Source organism: Grammomys surdaster, unplaced genomic scaffold (genome assembly GCF_004785775.1).
Source record: "Grammomys surdaster isolate TR1022 unplaced genomic scaffold, NIH_TR_1.0 126121, whole genome shotgun sequence".
In the NCBI taxonomy this organism is placed as follows: Eukaryota; Metazoa; Chordata; class Mammalia; order Rodentia; family Muridae; genus Grammomys; species Grammomys surdaster.
Genome location: NW_021620929.1, coordinates 1,590,065 through 1,604,889, shown reverse-complemented (window position 1 = coordinate 1,604,889; position 14,825 = coordinate 1,590,065). Strand labels below are relative to the sequence as shown.

The following is a 14,825-nucleotide window of genomic DNA, read 5'->3' as shown; positions in this document are numbered from 1 at the left end:
GACAAGATCCCTGTTAAGTATTCTGTCTTAACTCCTCCCCACAGTTACCTGGCAACACCCAGGTAGGCCTGCCCACTATAAAAGGGGCTGCTTGCCCCCTCCTCTCTCTCTTGCTCTCTCTTGATCTCTTGCCTCTAGCTTCTCTCTGTCCCCTCACCTCTTCCCCCTTTCTTTCCCCTCTCTCCATGTGTGCTCATGGCCAGCCTCCTCTACCTCTACTTCTCTTCTCTCTGCCTCTCTCTGCCTCTCTCTGCCTCTCTCTGCCTCTACTACCCTCTTAACTCCCCCCCCCCATGCCCTGAATAAACTCTATACTATACCGTCATGTGGCTGGTCCCTCAGGGGGAAGAGATACCTCGGCATGGCCCCCCTGATACATCCCGGTCCCCTCCCACCTCACCACACACACAGAACATATTTCTTCTCTCTTTATCTTTTTATAAACACATCAGTCCCCAGCAGTGAGGTGATGCCATGTGGAGCGTATCAGGATCTCACGTCTTCCTGATGGTGGTATCTTCGATCAGCATGTCTGCTGAGTTTCTCCCATTAAAGCCGATTTCCCCCACTTTATAATCAGTGTTTTATGGGGGGGGGGGTGCTTTGGAGCAACAGCAATATCCCATTCTTTCCTCCTCTGCCTTGTCTGTTTCTTCCTCTGACTCCACAGGGATGCCTGACTTCCTGCCTTCCCAGGCCTCACCATCTGTTGTCTCTCTGGCCGGCAGGAGCCCCTTTATACCTTCTTGTCTCTGAACACCCCCATTATTGAGTAAGTTCATACTGTCACGTTAACTTTCCCTAGGAGACACAGTATCTAGTTACTCCAACTAGGCTGTTCACAGTAGACCAAATAAATACCTCCGAGCTTAGCTTGCTGAACCAATGAGTTTAATTGGGGTTACTTAGAATTGTGTGGGGGCGTGGGTGAGGAGTTACCTGAGCTTACCTGTGGCTTCCCCTCCCCCAGCATCTCTCAATCATTTGTGTATCCTGAGGGGAGCCTTGGGTGACTGGTCTACGCCCCTTGAACCCTTTCTCTCAGAACTCCTCAGAACCCACTGCCTGGTGAGCCCACCCTTCCCTCCATGATAGAACGTTAATGGCTCCTATCACAGCTGATGTTATTTTAAGACAGAAGTGGCCTTGTTCTACCCAGAGGATGGTGGTCCACAGTGCTGACCTAAGCAGGTGCTCCTGGCTTATCTTGCTTTTCTCCATTCAGCTCAAGAACCAGCCTTGTCTGAATCCTTCACAGATCAGGTTTTGGCTGTTAGCTGTTGGCTGTGACGGCCTTGTGAGCCCTGTCTGTGAAAGGAGCTGAGGAATGTGCATGTGCGTGACATGCACGTGTCCCTTCCCATGTGGCTGCACAGGCTGAGATGCTGAGTTCACACTCCTGCCTCCATTTCGTCAGCCATCGGCACTTGCGTTTCCTTCCCTAGTGCTGAGGCCCCCGGGCCCTGCATTCCTTGATGCTGTACATACGTGCTCAACCTCCCTCCATCTCCTTCCGTCTCCTCCTTGCCCAGAGTAGACTCCAACGCTCCCCCCTCCGCCACTTCTTGCTCCTGTTGAGCAGCCTCTAGCCAATCACAAACTCCAGGTTTGGGAACAGTACTTCATCTATTTCTAAACCATGAGGCTGGTTTTGCCCGTGGGACCATGATGGTGACATGGGCAGAGACAGGCTGGGTCGTAGTCACCCCAGGGCACTCTTACCATTCCTGTCTTCATCTGGAAGGCACCTGTCAGATCTTTAGTTGTACCTCCTTGCTTTTCAGCCAGGGAAACTGAGGCCCAGCAGTGGACAGGGATTTCTAAGACCATGTCCCTGCCTGCGGCTTAGCTGTCTGGTTGTCTCTGGAGTCCCACATGGCTTCTGCTGTCCCGGTGGCTTTTTAAGGTAGGCTGCCCATGTCCTTCAGCTCTTCAGCCCACAGAGTCACATACTGGGTTCCTGGCCTTGCCTTTTATAAATGCCTCTTTGTCTTGCATTGTGTTATACAACATTTAAGAATTAGGACATTCCGTGTGCAGTTCCAATTCAGGTCCTTTTTTTCTTTTTCTTTTCTTTACTTTTCCTTTTTTCTTTTTCTGGCTACTCTAAGCCCATACCTCCACCTGGCACGCCCATGGGTGCTTCCTAACCTGACGCACATTCTCATAATATGTGAGCCGGGAGTGAAACTCTGTGGGTTGCTCATGTACTGCTCGAGGAAGAAGAGCAGTCTAGGCAATGATCCGGAGTAAATAGGTCCCAGTCCATGTCACTCTCACTCTACTGGCCGACCGAAAGGTTGTTCTGGACCCATCTACACCCAGCCGAGTTCCCAGTGTGCAGTGCACCTCACCTGGGACCCCCTGGCCACGGCCTGACACTCAGGATCTTCTCAGGGGACCTCTCTGCCTCTTGCCATTCCCTCTCCCCTGCTCCCCAAATTTAAACACAGCATCCCAGGAACCCAACTCATGTCCAGCTCTTGGTCTTTGCAGTCTTCCATACCCTGCGCTTTCCTTCCCTCTCCCTGTGCAGACATCACTTCCTAGAGAAAGCCTCACTGGGACGGACCCAAGGACCATGCTTCCTGCCATGCTGTCTCTAGCTTACCCACCTGAACCCTGAATTTCCCTGCCCACTTTTGTCTCTTATGATAAGCTGTGTGTTTACAGGCCAGGCTGATTAAGAGGACTCAGTGTGGAGTAGGGACCCAATCAGTCAAGTGAGGGTTAGAGGACCGGCGAACACTAAGCACTTTCAGAATGCCAGGCATGATTCTAAGGGCTTTATATGTAGCCAGCCATTGACCCTCCAGTGACTGCAAAGTAGGTGAGGTCTAGAGAAGTTATATGACTTGTGTAAGATGTTATTCAGTGCTGGGATAATGTCTGAGCCTCTCATAGGCCTCTCCGGGTTAGAGGTGTGTCACTGAGAAGTGAGGAGGCAGAGATGTGCAGACCTCTCAGCCGCTCAGTCACACCCCAGCCCTAAGCGCAGAGCAGACAGCAGAGAAAGTGTCAGCCTTGAGCCTGGCATTCCATAGGAGTTTTCCCCCTCCAGGCTTGTGTAATTAGCAGAGTACCAGCCTTGACTTAGACAAAGTTGTGTTTGGTTTCCCAATCACCTAAGTCAAGCTCTGCCTTCTAGCTTGAGGGTGTGTGGACTGAGGGAGGGCCCTGTTGACAGAGCTCTGCTTTGAGGAGACTGCTCCTCATGGCCAAGGAAAAGGCATAAAGCCAAGTGTGTGGAAGCCTCCCGTGGGGACTCTGTTCCAAGTTCCTCACAGACAGGTTTTCTTACCTGTCAGTAGTAGCCTTGCGGGGTTTAGCAGCAGTAGCCCTGCATTCATAGTTGAGGAAACCGAGGCCCTGAGAAGTCAAAACACACGGCAAGGAAGAGCATTTAAGAAATCCTGATTCCAGAGTCCTAACCCCTATGTGACCAAGATGGGGAGAATTAAATTTGATTCCAAAGCCCCACAATCCCCCATCATATCCCAGGACTTCCCTGGCCCTGGTGATGTGCTTAGAAAACAGCTAGGGTGGATGGACAACCAGAGGCAGGGCCAGCCTTATCTCCAGCTGACCCTACCTTATCCTTTAGGCAGGAGCTGCCAGTGATGATGGGGACAGTGGACCAGGATGGGGAGGTGGAGGCAGGCAAACGAATGAAGAGATCGCACAGAGCAAGAAAGCAATGTCATAGTATAACGGTGTCAAAGGGACACAGAGCCTCCCCTGGCTCCCTGGACCCAGATGTTCCTTCAGTTCTGTCAGCCCGAGCTACGGACGAGACTTCGCAAGGTCCTTTGTCTTCAGGAATAAGTTACATTCTGACAGAGGCAAGACCCACAAAGACACATGCACAAGTATAAACGTATGAGTGCATAAAATAATAGCTAATGAGCTTGGGTCGTCATGGAGACATGATGGGATATAGCAGAGGGATGTATAGGTATGCTGGTTAAATCTATGTCAGCTTGACACAGACTGTAGTCATCTGGGAGGAGGTAGCCTCAATTGAGAAAATCCCTCTATAAAGTCATGCTGTGGGCCAGCCTGTAGAGCATTTTCTTAACTAGTGATTAATGAGACAGGACCCAGCCCATTGTGTACGGTACCATCCCTGTGTTGGGGGCTCTGGGTTCTATAAGAAAGCAAGCTGAGCAAGCCATGGGGAACAAACCAATAAGCAGCACCCCTCCATGGCCTCTGCATCAGCTCCTGCCTCCATGTTCCTGCCCTGCTTGAGTTCCTGTCCTGACTTCCTTTGGTGATGAACAACAATGTGGAAGTGTAAGCCGAATAAGCCCTTTTCTCAACTTGCTTTTTGGCTGAGGTGTTTTGTTGTAGCAATAAAAACCCTAGCTAAGACAGTAAGGCCCTCATAAAGCCTCTCAGAGGAGGTTGGAAAGGATGCTTCAGTAAGAGCTGTGATAGCTGACCCAGGTGTCATGCCGCCAGCACCCCCTCTCTGCCTCAAGGCCTGTACCCCACACCTGTCTAATCCCCCTGTTTCTTCTCCACAGGTTTGACATCTACAGGAAGGTGCCCAAGGACCTCACGCAGCCAACATATACTGGTGCCATTAGTGAGTAACTGCTCTTCTCACCATTAACCCAGCCCTCTGCCTGGTACTCAAATATCCGTGCTTCCACTCTCAGCAGAACTCGGGAGCAAGGAGGAAAGAAGGAAAGGCAGGTGGGAGAGGAGACGCACCTAGCATCCCACTGGCCCTTCACCTCTCTCCACAAAGCATCTCTATCCTTGCTATATAACCCTGCAAGGTAGAGCAGCCAGTCATAACTAGAAGGATGCAGAAAAATATCAGTGCAGGTTCAGGATCCTTGACCTCAAAATCCAAAGCTATGTCTTCTAGATTCAGAACTCTCAGAGTCCTAGCATGAACTGTAAGTGGAAAGTCCACTCCTGGCCCTGTGTGATGAGAGGCTTTGAAGATGTGATAGTATCTCCAGGCTGTAGGGATAAGGGCTCCAGAAACATGAGTCACCTGTTTAGACTTGGGCTCCATTCTCCTAAAATCTAAATAGAGGCCAGGGAGATGGCTCAGTGTTTGCTGTGCAAGTCTGGCAGCCTGAGTTAGAGCCCCAGAACCCATGGTGGAAAGGCACGCACACAGATACACATACACACACACACACACACACACACACACACACACACACACACACACAGACATACACAGACATACACAGACACACAGAGACACACATACAGAGAGACATACACACACAGATATACACACAGACACACACACAATCATCATCAAACAGTAGCAGTAAAGTAGTGGTAGCCTATGACTTAAATCTCTTTAATCCAGCATTTGGGAGGCAGAGGCAGGCGATCCCTGAGTTCAAGGCCAGCCTGGTCTATAGAGATCCAGTTCCAGGACAGCCAGGGTAACACAGAGAAACCCTGTCAAAAACAAAAACAAACAAACAAAAAAAACCCAACAACAACAAACAACAAAAGTCCACAGAAGCAGATCAGAAGTGTGGGAGGGGAGGGAGACTTGCTTTTTACCTTCCTGCTTCTGAAAGGATTTGAATTGTTAATAATTTTAGCCACTAAAAGAAATCACAAATTCACTCTTAGTTCAGTCAGATGAACCAGAGCATCTCAGAAAAGTGGCCATTTGCAACACCAGGCAGGGAAGATAGTCTATCATGTCAGCAGGACAAGAGGACCCAAGGACCCAAACTGGAGCATAAGACAAACAATGACTCTGGTAGCCTGGAACCCAAAGAATCAGGGGAAAGGCCTTAAGTCTGTCATAAATGAACTGGGGAGAGGACACAAACTCACTCAAGAATTTTGGTGACCCTGTGAACACCTCTCCCTCTCTCTCAAGTGTGGGGCGGTTGTAACAACTCTCTTCCACAGAAAAGAGAATAAAAATGTGAGATGGTAGCTCTTCCGTAGGGAAACCTGCAGATGGCCGCTCAGCCATGGGAGGGAAGTTGGCATCACCGCGATTGGTCGAGTGGATAGATGAACGCCTGATGTGACATGAGCCTTGCCGCTGAGGGATCTTCCCCACTAAGCACCCTGGCAGATGTGACAGAGCAGCAGGGTCCCAGGCTGGGGGAGGGGGTCTTCTGCCAGATACCTGAGCAGTATGAGCAGGGCTGAGGGAAGGGTGGATCACAGAAGGGCTCAGGAGGAGGAAAGGCAGGGTACGATCCATGATCTGTTCCTGCATAGTAACAGCCTTCCTGGGAAGCTGGTGAAACCTGTGGCGGAGTTAGGAGCATGCAACAGTGTGAAGGAATCCACACTGACAAAGGGTGACCGAGTGCCATGGTTATGTCAGATGTGAACAGAGCACCCAGGAGAAGCTGTGTGACACTGTCTTGGCTTTGCAGCCATTGCTGTTCCACAACAGAAAACACCGCCCTAAAAATGAATACTCAGAACAAACCAAAGTCACCAGCAAGTAAGTGGGTAGGCTCCGGCTTCACGCCTCAGATCCTCGGTGAGGGAAACTGACTCATCCAGAATCTCACTGCTTATAGGAGGGCCGGTCAGGATTAGGTCTCAGATGCCCCCTGGATGCTTGGTATAGGACAGAGAGCCTCAGAACTACGCTGGCCTTGCTGTGTGAATGGAGGCCAGGCAGTCCACTCTCAGGTAGATTGGGGATCCTCACAACTCCAGCTCCCTCTAGCCCTCTCTTCAGCTGGATTTCTTAAAGCAGCAGGTACCTTCTCTAGTTGTGAGGAAAAGATGGTTCTTCCTGGGTGTTTGCAGGCCTTCCTGTCAAGAAGAGCTGGCTTCATCCTCCTGTTTAGCATCAGTGTGTCCTTGGGCAAGGTGCTCCCCCAAGCCCCAGGAAAAAGACTGGCCTAGACTATGAGAAGCGTGGCTCCTGACCCCTCTCCATGCCACCACGTAGCAGCTCAACCTCCCTGCAGATTTCTCCAGTCTTCCCTTACCCAGCCTGTTGAACAGTCAGGTATGTGCCATCTTAGAAACCCAGGATGTACCCACACACTGTCCTGCCCAGGGACCAGCTGTGCTACATACCCCTCCCCTTGTATCTGTTGCTGGACACACCTCTCCCACCTCCACCAACAGCTCTGCCTTCTGTCCAGCTATCTCCTGTGGCACCAAGGACTGCCAGCCTGATTCTAGCCTATTGTCACACAGATGTCCTCATCATGTCTTTGAGTCTTCTGTGGCTGTTACTGTGAAGTAGCTCTCCAGGGTTTTGGAACACTGAGTCAAAAAGGACATACATTTTTTAACTGTTTAGAAAGCTCTGCCTGGCAGCCCTCAGGAACGTGGTTTGATGAGCTTTTCCTTACATGAGGGGAAGGTCTGAGGCATGGAAAGCCAGCCCTTAGCTACCATTTAGTACACAAATATTTATTAAGCTGGACCTAGGGCCAGGCCCTGTGCCAAGCCGGGACAGTGCTGATGAATGGGCCTCGGTCTTCGTCTCTGAGGCTCATGCATCCAAGCCAGGCAGGCCAATTCAGGCCTGCGCCATCACATTACGCTGTGGGGTGGCTGCTATTAATAGCTGAAGGAGACAGCGAAATTCTGGGGCTCGAACGTCAGCCTGTAGATTTTGTTTCCTGCCCTACATGGTTCTTTCGACCTCAGAGGGACTCCTTGACTTTCCCTCAGGGTGTAAGGGTCTCAAGCTTGGCCCCTTCGACTTGGCAGCACCTGGCTTACTCCAAGCAAGCCTCTCCTGGGGCTACATTCCAACTGCCCCGGGCCTGAGTCAGTTTCAGAAGTCTGGAGTCAGAGAGCCTCCAAGCCTTGCCCAAACATGGATTGAAAGCCTTCGTCCAGCCTTGGAGACCTGAAGGTCTTGGTTGGAATACTTCCTCCCTGCTCTCGTGGTTTCTCATTCATTCAGTTATTCAGTAAATATTTTTTCTGTGCCTTCTCTGAGCCAGCACTGTTAGGCCCTGAGGCCACAGTGGTGCCAAGACCTCACCTCTGGTTCCCCAGTCTGAGACAGGAGTCAGGTGCTCTTACCATAAGTACGTATGGGGATAGGGCTGTTGGACCCCACTGAGTTATCCTGTTTACCTGCTGGATTACCCAGGCTTTGTGCCAAACCTTGCAGAAGCACACAGATCTCAGAGAAAGGCCTCCCCAGTCTCCTTCCCCCCACCACAGTGTGGGTACTTAGGACTTTGGGGTGTATCTGCAGGTGTGGGACAGGAAGAACAGCTAGAAGACTATCATTTGTCCTAAAGGCAGCAGCAACGACCTTCAGAAAACCTCCTGTGCCGTACACTCGCTGGCACATCCACTGGGGCTGGTGTGGACAAAATGGTGCTAAAATGTGGGTCCTGGGTGGACAGAGAGGCATGTGGTCCAGCTGCAGAATGCTTTGTCTGCTGGCAGACTCTTTCCCCAGGAGGCAGTAAGCACCACTGCAGGCAGGAGAGCAGGAGCCAGGAGCTGGGTTGGTAGCTGAGCCACGCCAGGGGCTTTTATCTCACAGCTGGAATGGATATTTGAGCTTAATCTCCATGCCATGAACAGGACAGAGCAAGGCCACTGTCTAGGCCCAAGCTGCTCAGATTGCTGAGTGCTTGGAGCATAGCTGAAAGGGGGTGTCATGCTATTATAAATTTAGAGCAAAAGGGGGCTTGAGTATGTATATCTGCATATACATATATGAATATATATACTTTTTGTTCAGTTTTGGCTTTGAGTGAGAATCTTGGCTAGCCTGGAACTTGCTATGTAGTCTAGGCTGGGCTTAAAATTCGACCAGTCCTTCCCACCTCTGCTCTTGAATTCTGGGCTTATAGATGTGGGCTATTGGGCCTGGCCAACAAATACTTTCCTGTGTATGTGTATATGTGTGTTCGTTCTCTCGTTCTCTCTCTCTCTCTCTCTCTCTCTCTCTCTCTCTCTCTCTCTCTCTCTCTCTCTAATATAGTATCTAAACTACATTATGTAATTATTAATACATGATGTTTAATAGTTACATGTGCTAATATGCCCACTTGAAACTTTTTCTTGTTTATAATATGCACACATTCTCTATTTCCCCCCCAGAGGAAAGCCTTTAAATACCATCTCTATACAGGCTCATCAGAGTGGGGCAGAGGTTATGAATCCCCATCTCTGTGTGGGTACAGACTCCTCAGGCAGTTTGAGAGTATCCCATCTTTCCCTTGCAGCCCAGGTTCTCAGGAGTCTTCCTAGGTGTCTTGACCATAGAGGATAGGGGGTCCCAGTCCCCTGTCGCTCAGCCTGCGTTTCTACACCAGAGCCACCATCAGGCTGGTACCAGAGTGTCATGGTAGGGTAGTTTGGTAATGTACCACCATGGTGCTCAAAAATGGTCGCCCTTCCTTCCCTGAAGACAGATAGGAAATTAGATAGGTGACAGACAGACAGACAGACAGACAGACATGGATGGATGGGGATGCTTTTCTACTGTTATCTACAGATCCGTCACAGCAATGCTGCTGTTAGTTCAATAGAGCATACATAGAAATGGAAGTCCACCCCAGTCTGCAGCACACCTCAGCTCAGTGCTGTGCTGGCTGTCCCTGTGATGACTACATGTTGACCAGCAGAAGTGGCCCACTGCCAATGGCCAGCATCAGGACAGGACTGTGTGTGTCAGTAACTGCCATATGGCTTCTGGTGAGGGAGTCTGCTCTCCCTCTGTTGTAAAGCTGACAACTCCCAAGATGGGCACTGGCTATAGACTGAGCGGGAGCCCTGAGGCAAGCTCTGCAGAGCTCAGTCTTTGGTTCACTGACGTGAGAGCGCGAAGTCCGGATGGTCGCGTGGTGTCTCCCAGATGTTCAGTGTGGATTGGGGATTCTAGCATGCATGGCACCCAAGCAGACGAAGCGCCTTGTCCTCCAGCACGCAGTCCTCTTCCAGGGCGACCTCTGCATCAAAGAGATGGAGAGGAGTCAAGCAGGGCCCATTGCCTGTGTGGGGAGGCCAACCTGAGCACAGAGTCAGGCCAGCAGGGACTTGATGGAGAATCACACTGAGGCCATGAGTAAGAAGGGGATCACACTGAGGCAGTGAAGAAGAGGGGGCTTTGATGATCCCTGCAAATGCGCCCTCATTCTTCATGTATGCTTGAGGCCCTAAGCAGCTTTCCTCTAGGGTAGCCAGAGGGGCAACGGGGACTGGCCTCCTGTGTGGAGCGTCCTGCACCCCTAACGCTGCCTGTGTTTCCCACAGTCTCCATCTGCTGCTGCCTCTTCATCCTCTTCCTCTTCCTGTCAGAGCTCACCGGATTCATCACGACAGAAGTGTAAGTCATTTTTTTCTCTGGGGCAGCTGGCTTGTTAGGGTCCAGATGAGAAGGGGGGGAGGTTTGGAAAGGGAGGGACGCCTTGCAAGTGGCTTGCTTCTGTTTCCAAGTATGTGACATCATAAAAGGGCTTTGAGCTTGGAGCAAAACTGAGCCTCACTTTGTGAAAGCCCTTCACATTCCTTTGGGTCTGGGGTCCCCAGGTCCATAAACAGAGCAGAATCACGCACTCACCACCACTGGCCCTGAGTTTGCCCAGTGGGTTTCCCATGAGTCCTTTGATGTTGTAGCTGGAAGGTGCTCAGACAGCCCAGGTAGCTTCCTCCCAGAGGGCAAGGTGGCCCTCCTGGAAAGCCCCTCTTGTTTCTCAGGCCCACGTTCAGGAGTCAGCATGGGTTTCCCGGCAGCTGATACCACAGTCATCCATCCCTGATTCCAGAATTAGCTGTCATCCACAGCCTGGTAACCCTCCTGCGTTGGGCCCTGACCTCATGCTTCAAAGCCTCTTTGAGCTATGTTTACAGTTTGCGGAATTGTCATGGGGCTGGGCCTTGGCACCCCTTTCTCCTGCCCAGCCTTGGAATTTTCTCTTTCTGCTCATGGAATGTCTTGGTTTCCTTTGCTTCCTTCTCAGCCACGAGACAATAGGAAGCTAAAAACAGGCATCATGGCTGCAGCTGGATCTTATTACCTTTGTCACCAAACAGTCCCCATTTTATGGGGGGAAACTGAGGCTCTTGAGAGGTAGAGGTACCTGCCCACAGTGGCCAAGTGAGGTGGCTCCCGAGTTCTGAGAAGCTTGAATCTCTTAGCTCGAATCTGGATGTCGCTGCCCTGTCACCCTGATACTGATTTTAACCTGGGGAGCTTCATGGACCTGTGGAGAGAGCACCAGATAAGACATTAGAAGACCCAGCATCAGGATACTGCTTTGCTATGTGACCCTGGGCAAGTTACTGAACCTACCTGAGTCAAAGAAGTGAGAATCGATCAGACTCAGCTTTCACTTCCAGCTCTGGAAAAGCTTTGTCTGTTTTCCATGGTAACAAACCATGTAGGGATCATCAGAAGTCCCCCAAAGTCTCCAACGGGTGACTGTGACCATGGGGAGCATCTCGACAGTGTGCCAGGCTAGCCTCTGCAGGCTATGCTCTCCTCTGGGATGGAGGCCACTCTGCAGACCAGTGTGTTCTGAGTAGGTCTAGGTGGCAGCATGCACCTGTGGCAGCAGCAAGGTGCAGGTGTGCAGGCAGGTGGCTTTCAGACGCAGCAGCAGGTGCTAAGGCCCCCGAGGGAGGCAGGGATGGCTTGGGGGTCTGAAGAACCAAAAGGCTGGCATGGCTATAGCAAAGTGAGCAAGCAGGGTCTCAGAGGCCAGGCTAGGTGGAGGAGCCACAGCTCTGTAACTGCTTAGTCAACAGCATTTGGGCTTAGGCTATGCGATCCTAAGGCTGCTCTCATGACAGTGCATCTGTGTCTGCTGCCTGTGGACAGGAGCAGACCAACTACACTGCAGTTATTCCCTGGGGTCCTTGGGAATTCGTTTCTGGGACCCTCACCACAGAAGTCACAGTATTTCAGTTCCTTCTGTACAATGGCAGATTTGCATAAATATGCATATCATTTACATAAAGCTGCATATAATCCTCTTTTTCTGTAAGATTTATTTATTTTTATTTTATGAGTATGAATGCTTATCCGAGTATATTTCTGTGCACTGTGCATATGTGGTATCCTCAGAGGCTAGAAGAGGGTATCAAATCCCTTCAAACTGGAGTTACAGAGGGTTGTGAGCCTCCGCGGGACGCTGGGAAGTGAACCTGGGTTCTCTGCCAGAGCTGAACCCTCTCATCTCTCCAGCCTCTTGCTTTTCTTTTTGATTTTGTTTTTTTGATTTTGGGGTTTTGTTTTCTAAGACAGGGTCTTAGCAAGGTCCAGGCTGTGCTCCTGAGTACTGGAATCACAGTTGGATGTCACTGTGCACAGTCCCCCATCTACTTCAGATTGTCTTCATGTTACTTGAACATCTAAAACAAGTCATTGCAAAACCACAGGGGAGTAGTGGGCGGTGCTCTGAGGAAACCGTGGTGTGCGGTGGAGCGAGACAGTGCGGGCCCGGAGAGGGAGGACACAGGACAGACCTGGTGCTTTCTGAAGACTGAACACACGATGACCTGGCTAAAGAGTACTTAGCCCAAGGCCTGTGGACTTCGTCACCTGTCACCCTGGCTCTGGTGCCTCTGTGCTTCCCCTGTAACACTTGAGGACACCCTAGTCAGCTCAGCCCAGTGAAGGTGTGCCTTCAGCACTGAGGCATGACCACATACAAGGGACTTTTGATGTCAGAGCTTGGGCCTGCAAAGGCTGTGTAGCAGGCTGGGCCGCTCGAGCAAGCCCAGACAGTGGACTTTGCCCACTGTTTACCTAGGGCAGGGCTGTCAGTGTCAGAGTACAGTGTGTTCCTCCATAGCACCCTCCCTGCTCAGGGACTTCCTCTTCCTGCCTTCTGGATGCTGTGGTCCCAGGAGGAAGGAAGAGGGTTGAAGAGGCTCAAGCCTGGCCCACTGGCTACTCATTGCTGTTGGTGGGAGCCTAATGTTCCCCCACCCCCAAACCCCATTCTAGTGCTTCCTTACCATGATACTGACTTGTCAGGGGTCCAGGCAGGCCCAAGACTTAACACCGTAGCCCGGAAATGGTTGCTTTGCCCCATTGGGCTCCTCTCTTTATGCAGGCAGCCCTGCCTAGGAAGCATATAGGTTGGGGAAAACTGAAGGAGAGTTTATTCTCTTTCGGGGAGGCCACTGATCCTGTCTGATGGCTTTGTGAGCACAGAGGGTCAGCAGATCCCTCTTGCCACAAGGATGTACATAACTCAGGGAAACAAAAGTCACGGCGCAGCCCTGGCCTGTGGCTGCCAGTGATATGAGGTGCTCATTCTGGCCCCACAGAGTTAGAGGGAGGTGGGTTTGTTTGTGTGCTTGACTTCCAACCTGAATTTTGGCCAGACTGGTGACAATGAGGAAAGAAGGTGTCCCATGGGATATTCAGAGGTACCTACCTCCCAGATAGTGACTGACTGTGGGATGCCCCAGCCCTTGACAGCCAAGCCCCTGCGGGCTTTGATAATTACCCACCTGGTGGGGATTTATGATAGTAAAACAGTTGCTCAGACACTCCACTCAGTTTTAACATAATATTCCTTATGGTGCTTTCTAGATATTGTAAATGCCCACATGCTAGTCTCCTATGGCCAGGTTAACATCTTCCAATGATTGCCTCAAAATCTGGCACAAAACCCTTTGAAGTTTCTGGGGGAAACTGGGGCACCAGGAAGCTAAAAACCTGTAAGGTTTGTAAAAGGGGGAAGGGGAAACAGAGTCTAAGCCCAGGACCTGTGGACATCTACAGCGTGGGCACCCCACCCGTCTCTGCAGGGCATGTTTTCAAGCCTCAAGGACATGAGAGCCACAGCTTTTTGGTCAGAATTATTGATGGTTAGGGTTAGAAGCTTCAGCGGGCCAAGTATAGTCTTATGCAAGCCTACTGACCTGAGTTGGGTCACTGGAACCTACTCCACTCCACAAAGTTGTCCCCTGACCTCCGTGTGCTCACACACATACACAACAATGGTAAGACATTACAATTCAACTTCAAACCTACTGACCGGGAGACTCGAGATCCCCTGTAGAATTAGGTCACAAGCCGGAAGAGACCACTTCACGAAGTAGGAGCTTTGAGGTTACCTTGAGTTGGCTCCTAAAACATCCCTACACAGGGCCAAAATTGGAGAGAGTAAGAGTTTATCCAAGAAAAGAAGGGGGCCTCCATCCTGCCCAGCACCCCTGAACTGAGTCAATTGTAGCTGACAGGAGTAAGCTGTCACACCCTAGAGCATCCTCACCCTCAGCAATGGGAGGCTTGAAGGCTCCTGGGCACAGAGGGACAGATTCGTTGTTCAGGTCACCCCTGAGAGGTGAGTCTGGGGAAGGGTGAGCATGAGCCACAGGCCCTGGTAAGGAGTCAGATGATTGCCAGGAGGAAGAGGGGTGGCTGGGCAGCTGGCTGTGGAGGGCATCCACCCAGTAGGTAATAGTTTTATTTTCCCTACAGAAGTCAGGGTTTAAAAACCAAGGTCCTGAGGCTTACTGGTCAACCTACCCGCCTCCCTTCCCACTCCCACCCACCAGTCACTGCGGCCTTCCTGCCTCATGGAAGTTTCCATTTGACCAGATTGTTAAGCATGGAGGCCAGCAACCTTGGGCAGGAATCTGAACTATTCAGAAGTGCTCTTCAAAAAGCAAATAAAATTGTTTTCCATAGATGTCATCAGGCTCACGCCTCAGCCTAGAATCTCAAGGCCTTTGGCTACATTCCACCTACATCCCCCAACCAGTACCTCCCAAGCCTTTCATCCTCTCTCCCTACAAGGCCAGTTCTCACCCACCTCCTTCTCATGCGCTGGCTGGTGCCCCCCATCTGGAATGCCCACCCCCACTCCTCCATCAGCACACACGCTTCCACTTGGGCTTCTGAGAACCTGCAC

The 14,825-nt window shown here is 51.0% G+C and overlaps 1 protein-coding gene across 1 annotated transcript in view; it reads left to right on the top strand.

Annotated features, from left to right (window-relative positions):
• Positions 1–14,825, top strand: part of Ergic1 (endoplasmic reticulum-golgi intermediate compartment 1) — a 95,644-nt gene that overhangs the window by 43,286 nt on the left and 37,533 nt on the right. The window contains exons 2-3 of the mRNA XM_028756470.1: positions 4,530–4,591; positions 10,207–10,279. Of these exons, the coding sequence (XP_028612303.1) occupies positions 4,530–4,591; positions 10,207–10,279 (135 nt within the window). The remainder of the gene's footprint in view (positions 1–4,529; positions 4,592–10,206; positions 10,280–14,825) is intronic.